This window comes from Monodelphis domestica, chromosome 1, assembly GCF_027887165.1.
Source record: "Monodelphis domestica isolate mMonDom1 chromosome 1, mMonDom1.pri, whole genome shotgun sequence".
NCBI classification, from domain to species: Eukaryota; Metazoa; Chordata; class Mammalia; order Didelphimorphia; family Didelphidae; genus Monodelphis; species Monodelphis domestica.
The window spans coordinates 24,627,244-24,634,669 of record NC_077227.1 but is presented as its reverse complement, the minus strand read 5'-3'; the positions used below and the strand labels follow the sequence as shown (position 1 = coordinate 24,634,669).

The window sequence follows — 7,426 nt, the reverse complement described above, 5'->3', positions numbered from 1 at the left end:
AAGAAAGAAAGAAAGAAAGAAAGAAAGAAAGAAAGAAAGAAAGAAAGAAAGAAAGAAAGAAAGAAAGAAAGAAAGAAAGAAAGAAAGAAAGAAAGAAAGAAAGAAAGAAATTGTTCAAGGTCTTCTTCACATGAGGAACCTAGACCCTGAGTATCCCAGGAAGGAATGAACAACTGTACCAGTTATTCTATTCCTGATTTGGGCACGCCTTGAAATGACATTCAGTCTATTGATGGGAAGTGACTTAAAGTTTAAGTGAATGTAAATCCATGTTTTATTACTGTCCTTTCTGGGGATGAGCTAATAAAAATCCCCACGTCCCAATTCACTTGGTTTATGAAGGTGCCAACACTTAGCAGTCATTAAAGCTTTCGAAGTGGGGAGGAGGAAAGGAATAGCCAATTACATCATGGTTTAAATGTATAAATAGAATTTTCCAAACAGGCCAAACTATGAGGATTTCTGGAGGAAGCCTTGAAATGTGTGTGTGTGTGTGTGTGTGTGTGTGTGTTTTAAGTCAAGCTGCACAAATTTTTTCAGACAGCAAGCTGTGGTCCCCTCTTCCCTGCTCTCTGCTCCCATCTCTTCACCTCCCGAAAATACTTGAGTGAATTGGGAGGAAATTGGTTTTCCTTATATCATGTTAGAAAGTCAAATGATGACAGCTGTCATAACCGACTACAGAGGCTGACTTGTAACACCTGATTAAACATTCAAAGGCCCTATCAATCCCCTCAGACAGAAATAACACTTACAGTATTAGAACAGGGGAATGTTGCCTTCTGATTTGCAGTTAATGATGAATTTGATCCCCCATTCACTGATTAAGGTGGTCTAGAATCAACTCTACTGACCGGTAACCTCACTGCATTAGGGAATGGTCACATTTAATAGTGGATGGCAGTCAATGTCCAGAAAAACTCAGGAAGAGGCTGGAACATTGGGTCCAACGAAAGACAACTAAATTGAGTAAAAAGTAAACATGAGATTTTCATGTTGTTGAGTCATTTCAGTCGTGCCCGACTCTTCATGAACCCATTTGAGGTTTTCTTGGCAAAGACACTGGACTGGTTTGCCATTTCCTTCTCCAGCTAATAGTCTACACTTGAATTTTTTAAAAATCAGCTTTGCAAGTTCAAGATGGCAGGGCTAGGACCTGACAGTGATTGATCTGAAAAAAGATCTGGGTGTTTTAGAGGACCACAAGTTTAACAAGCGTCACCATTCTAATAATGTAGCAGAGACATGAATAATAAATAAAATAATAAAAGCATTGGCTCTGGAGCCAGAAGACCTGGGTTCAACTCATGCCTCTAATATTTACTACTTCTGGGACCAATGGCAAGTCCCTAACTTTCTTGGGTTTCACTTTTCTCATTTGTAAATGAGGAGGTAGGAGTGAATGACCCTCGAGACCCCTGTTGGTTCTAGATCTAAGAGACTAGGAACTTCCTTGGGTTACAGTTCCAATAGTGGACTCTATAGCTTGAAGCTATAACTACTATTATGCCTGTTTTATAGATGAGGAAATTAAGGCCAGAGTGGTTATGTGACCATCTCAGAGTCATTCAGCTAGCCAGTGTCAGAACCAGTCACTAAACTTTGGTCCTTGTGACTAGATCCAGTGTCCTCTCCTAGCTGATGGATTTCTCCAAGAAGCTCAAGTCACTTTACCTAGCATAAATATCCATATTTTCATTCAGGCAGGTAGTCAGCATTGCTGTGATTCAAATCAGAAAGGAAATAGAAGACATAACTCTTGACCTCAAGGAATTTACAGCCTATGTTGGGAATAAGATAAGTAAGAAATCAAATGTCCCCTTAAACATAACCATATACCACAAGTCTGACATCAATCATTATCATACATGAGTCAGAAAGACCTGAGCTCAAATCTAGCCTCAGATACTAACTGGCTGTGTGACCTTGGGTAAGTCTTTTGACCATTATTTGCCTCAGTTTCCACATTTGTAAAATGGGGATAATAATAGCACCTACCTCACAAGGTTGTCATAAGGATTAAATGAAACCATGCATGTACGATCCTTAAAACACTCTAAATTGGTTATTATTTATAGTTTCTAATCAATGGTGTCTCTGACTGTAGAATGCATGACTTCAAAATCTCATTAGCAAAGGTAGCAAGCAGCATTTTCCCCAATTACTTGTGTGCAAAGAGTGGAACAAATCATCCCAGGTCATGTGGCACAAGCAAAGGAGAAGAAAGGACAGCCCCAGAGCAGCACTGGTACCAGGGAGTGTTCTTAGACCCAGAGGCAGGTCCCCAGCCAGAGTCACAGGGTCAGTGTCCTGGGGAGGATTAGTAGAAAGTCACCGGAGAGAGGCAAGATGTAGATGTCATTAGTGAAGGGAGGGCCCAGTGGATTCATTGGCACACCCCTACCCATGGTCTTGGCTGCCATGATATTAACAGAGCCAAGATGGTCTCCTTGCTTTCAGTCCCTCCCATCTTCAGTGTATTCTGCTACCATTTGTTATCTAAAAACATCCATGTGACTTGGTCCCTTTCTGACTAAACAAATCTTTATTCCTCCCTGTTCCTCCAAGGATAGAACAGGAAATCATCAGTCTGGCATCTGGAACCCTCCCCAGTGACTTCCATTGCTTTCACAATCCAGTTTCCTAGGAATCCTCCCCCCTTCTGACCAGAACCCATGATTCCCCTCCTGGAATTCTGGGTCTCTTTACCTAGCTTGCCCAGACCTAGGCTCAGGATGCCATCCTGGCATCCCTGTGCCACCTCTATGGACCTGTATCTTTCCCCCACTTCCAACCCCAGCTCTGAGAGGAGTGAGGAAATCGACAGTAGCCATCCTAGAGAAGATGGATAAATGGCTTGTCCTCTTCTCAACCTGGCCTAAAGCCCACCTCTGTGTGCTGTCTTTCTCTAGTAGAATGTGAGCTCTTGAGGGCAGAGACTACCTTGCTTGCTCGTATTATACAGTGATCGTTAACAGCCCAGCCCTTCGCCATTGAGGTCCTTCCCTATCACCTTAGGGTTGCCTAGCCAGCATGTCAGGACCAGAACTCCTTCACCACCGGGTCACCAGCCAAAGAACCCAGAAGACCCTTGCCTCAGTGGGACCCCCTGACTAGGGGTCAAAGAAAGAGGGGTCCGCGGTAACCCCGTCTCCTGTATGGCCAAATCCCTGACACCACTCTCCTCCCAAGGCTGAAAAAGCAGCGTCTTTATTTCATTCCTGTCTCCATGGTTCCCAAAGCTCGGAGCCTTAGCGGCTCTCACAGGAATTCCCCTTGACATGCCCAACCTGGGGCATTAGGTCAGGACGCCCTAAACTGATAAACCTTCGACAGCGGTCCAAAACTCCCCCCAGAGTCATCTAAAGAACTGGAGAGAGCAACGCGGGAACGTGAAGCTGGGTCCCAAGGGGAAGGGCGCCGCGTTTCTCTAACCAAATCTCAGAGCGGGGCTAGGGGCTCCCCCGAAGCTGCGTCCTGGGGTTCCCCTCCCCCTGGCTTCACGGGCGATGGCGTAGCGGTACCCCCAGGTCTTAGCACAGCGGAAGTAAGCATGGGAGAAACCCTTTCTTCATTCACTGATTTTTTCATTCACCGACTCCGCGTCTAGCCAGGTGGCCTTCGAATTGTTCCCCGGAAAGGGCATTTCAGAAGAAATGAACCGACTTTGAATCTCTTACCTGTCAAATACACGGGCTTCCTGCCCAGTCTATCTGATAACGGGCCAAAGGTGAGGTTTCCAATGAGCAGCCCCGCAAAGAACAAGGATGACGTCAGGCTCACTTTATACGCTTCCTGTTTGATTAAGCACCACTGTGGGGAACAGGAACAGGAGAGCCATTTTAGCCCCTTTCTTCTAGAGATGACGTCATGCATTTAATCAGAGAACAGCCTGGAACTAGGGGGCTCCCTGCATCCGGGCTGGGGCTGGGAGAAGAGCTGGGAGCACTCACTCTTAGCCCCAAGGAGCCGCTTTAGGCAAAGCAAAATGGATGGTTCTGCTGAAAGGGTTGTAGTCATTCCAAAGTAAATTGTTTCCATCGCCAGCCCCTTTCCTTTTATGATAAATGAGACACTGAGGAAACAAGTCAAACTTATGGATTTCATCTCACTCCCTCTCTCTCTGTCTGTCTCTCTTGTTATCTCTCTCTCTCTCCCCCTCTGTGTTTTTCTTTTTCTGTCTCTCTGTCTCCATTTCTCTCTCTTTCTGCCTCTGTTTCTCTCTCTATCTGTCGGTTTCTCCCTGTCTCTGCCTTTCTGTGTGTGTGTGTGTGTGTGTGTGTGTGTGTGTGTGTGTGTGTGTCTATATCTAACTATCTGTCTTTCTGGCTCTGGCTCTGGCTCTGGCTCTCTCTCCTCTCCTCTCCTCTCCTCTCCTCTCCTCTCTTCTCCTCTCTCTCTCTCTCTCTCTCTCTCTCTCTCTCTCTCTCTCTCTCTCTCTCTCTCTCTCTCTCTCTGTCCCTCTCCATCTCTGACTGTGTGTTTCTGTCTTTGTCTCTCTCACTCTCTGTCTCTGTCTTTGACTCTCTCTTTCTCTCTGTCCCTCTCTATCTCTGACTCTGTGTGTATTTGTCTGTCTCTCTCTTTATTTCTCTCACTTTCTCTTTCTCTCTGTCAATCTCTGTCTCTCTCTCTGTCCCTTCACATCTCTGACTGTTTCTGTCTTTGTCTCTCTCTTTTTCTCTGTCCCTCCCTATCTCCGACTCTATGTGTATTTCTGTCTCTCTCTCTTTTTGTGTCTTTGCCTCTCATTATTTCTCTCACTTTCTCTGTCTCTGTCAATCTCTGTCTCTCTCTTTTTCTGTTCCTTTCCATCTCCGACTCTGTGTTTCTGTCTCTGTCTCTCTCTTTCTGCCTCTCTCTCTCTCTGTGTCTCTCTCACTCTCTGTCTCTGTCTTTGTCTCTCTCTTTCTCTCTGTCCCTCTCTATTTCTGACTGTGTGTATTTCTACCTCTGTCTCTCTCTTTCTGTCCCTCTCCATCTCTGACTGTGTGTGTTTCTTTCTCTGTCTCTCTTTCTGCCTTTCTCTCTCACTCTCTCAGTCTCTCTGTCATTCTCTCTGTCTCTCTCTTTCTCTGTCCCTCTCCATCTCTGACTCTGTTTCTGTCTCTGTCTCTCTCTCTTTTTGTGTCTCTCTCACTCTCTCTGTCTCTGTCTCTCTCTTTCTCTCTGTCCCTCTCTATCTCTGACTGTGTGTATTTCTGTCTCTGTCTCTCTTTTTGTGTCTGTCTTTATCTTTATTTCTCTCCCTTTCTCTGTCTCTGTCTCTCTGTCAATCTGTCTCTCTCTTTCTCTGTTCCTCTCCATCTCTGACTGTGTTTCTGTCTCTACCTATCTTTCTTTGTGTCTCTCTCACTCTCTCTGTCACTCTTTCTCTGTCCCTCTACATCTCTGACTCTGTGTGTGTTTCTGTCTCTGTCTCTCTGTCTCTCTCTTTCTCTGTCCCTCTCCATCTCTGACTCTGTGTTTCTGTCTCTGTCTCTCTCTCTTTTTGTGTCTCTCTCACTCTCTCTGTCTCTGTCTCTCTCTTTCTCTCTGTCCCTCTCTATCTCTGACTGTGTGTATTTCTGTCTCTGTCTCTCTTTTTGTGTCTGTCTTTATCTTTATTTCTCTCCCTTTCTCTGTCTCTGTCTCTCTGTCAATCTGTCTCTCTCTTTCTCTGTTCCTCTCCATCTCTGACTCTGTGTTTCTGTCTCTACCTATCTTTCTTTGTGTCTCTCTCACTCTCTCTGTCATTCTTTCTCTGTCCCTCTACATCTCTGACTCTGTGTGTGTTTCTGTCTCTGTCTCTCTGTCTCTCTCTTTCTCTGTCCCTCTCCATCTCTGACTCTGTGTTTCTGTCTCTACCTATCTTTCTTTGTGTCTCTCTCACTCTCTCTGTCACTCTTTCTCTGTCCCTCTACATCTCTGACTCTGTGTGTGTTTCTGTCTCTGTCTCTCTGTCTCTCTCTTTCTCTGTCCCTCTCCATCTCTGACTCTGTGTTTCTGTCTCTACCTATCTTTCTTTGTGTCTCTCTCACTCTCTCTGTCACTCTTTCTCTGTCTCTCTACATCTCTGACTCTGTGTGTGTTTCTGTCTCTGTCTCTCTGTCTCTCTCTTTCTCTGTCCCTCTCCATCTCTGACTCTGTGTTTCTGTCTCTACCTATCTTTCTTTATGTCTCTCTCACTCTCTCTGTCATTCTTTCTCTGTCCCTCTACATCTCTGACTCTGTGTGTGTTTCTGTCTCTGTCTCTCTGTCTCTCTCTTTCTCTGTCCCTCTCCATCTCTGACTCTGTGTTTCTGTCTCTACCTATCTTTCTTTGTGTCTCTCTCACTCTCTCTGTCACTCTTTCTCTGTCCCTCTACATCTCTGACTCTGTGTGTGTTTCTGTCTCTGTCTCTCTGTCTCTCTCTTTCTCTGTCCCTCTCCATCTCTGACTCTGTGTTTCTGTCTCTACCTATCTTTCTTTGTGTCTCTCTCACTCTCTCTGTCACTCTTTCTCTGTCCCTCTACATCTCTGACTCTGTGTGTGTTTCTGTCTCTGTCTCTCTGTCTCTCTCTTTCTCTGTCCCTCTCCATCTCTGACTCTGTGTTTCTGTCTCTGTCTCTCTCTTTCTGCCTCTCTGTCTCTCTCCCCTCTTTCCATCTCATACACATCAACATAAACATGGCTTTTTTCTCACTATCTATCCATCTGTCTCTTTGGTAAGAAAGAGAGGGAAAGGAGAAAAGAGGAGAGAAGAGGGAGGAGGGAAGAGAAGGTGAGAGATAGACAGAGAAGCTCATCAGTCTCTCTGTGCATTTGAATGGCTTCCAAAAATGTCTCTGTCATAGACAGGCGTGTGATTTAAGTGAAGTAAGTGATTTGATCCCCCCTGACAGGCTCCCCTGGTATCTTGCTCATTCCCCAGTCAGAAGGCAGCTGGGAGGATTTGCAGATGGGGAACCTCAGTGAGCAGGGAGGCTGCCAAAGCATCTGGAAACATGCATGAACCAAGAGCCTCCCAGGCTCAGGCAGAGGATCTGGCCTGGGCAGCACTGAGTGAGAGTCAATCTGGTCTGAGGTACAAACCCTGGGATCTCTCCAGAAATGAACAGAAAAATCCCAAGCCCTGGAGAACCAGGGGGGCTTCTTGGGGGCCTTCTGCCCTATGACTGAAGGTTCTGGGGTGGGGGTGGTGAGCAGGAGGCAAAACAATTGCAAAGAATAAGATTTAGACTTGACATAAGGAGGCACTTCCTAAAAATTAGGGCTGTCCGTACCTGGAGGGGTCACTACTGAAGGTAGTAGATGTCCCTATTTAAAGGTCTTCAAGCAAAGCTGATAACTAGGTTGTACAGTGGATAGAGCAATGGATCTGGAGTCAGGAAGTCCTGAGTTCAAATTTGACATAAAATACTTATTAAGGGGGCAGCTAGGTGGCTCAGTGGATTGAGGGTCAGG

The 7,426-nt window shown here is 45.6% G+C and overlaps 1 protein-coding gene across 2 annotated transcripts in view; it reads right to left on the bottom strand.

Moving 5' to 3' along the window:
- The window catches only part of LOC100016419 (solute carrier family 22 member 15-like), a 103,011-nt gene that overhangs the window by 64,965 nt on the left and 30,620 nt on the right, over positions 1–7,426 (bottom strand). For both annotated transcript variants that reach the window (XM_056796050.1, XM_007478268.3), the window contains exon 3: positions 3,681–3,813. In XM_056796050.1, the coding sequence (XP_056652028.1) occupies positions 3,681–3,813 (133 nt within the window). The remainder of the gene's footprint in view (positions 1–3,680; positions 3,814–7,426) is intronic.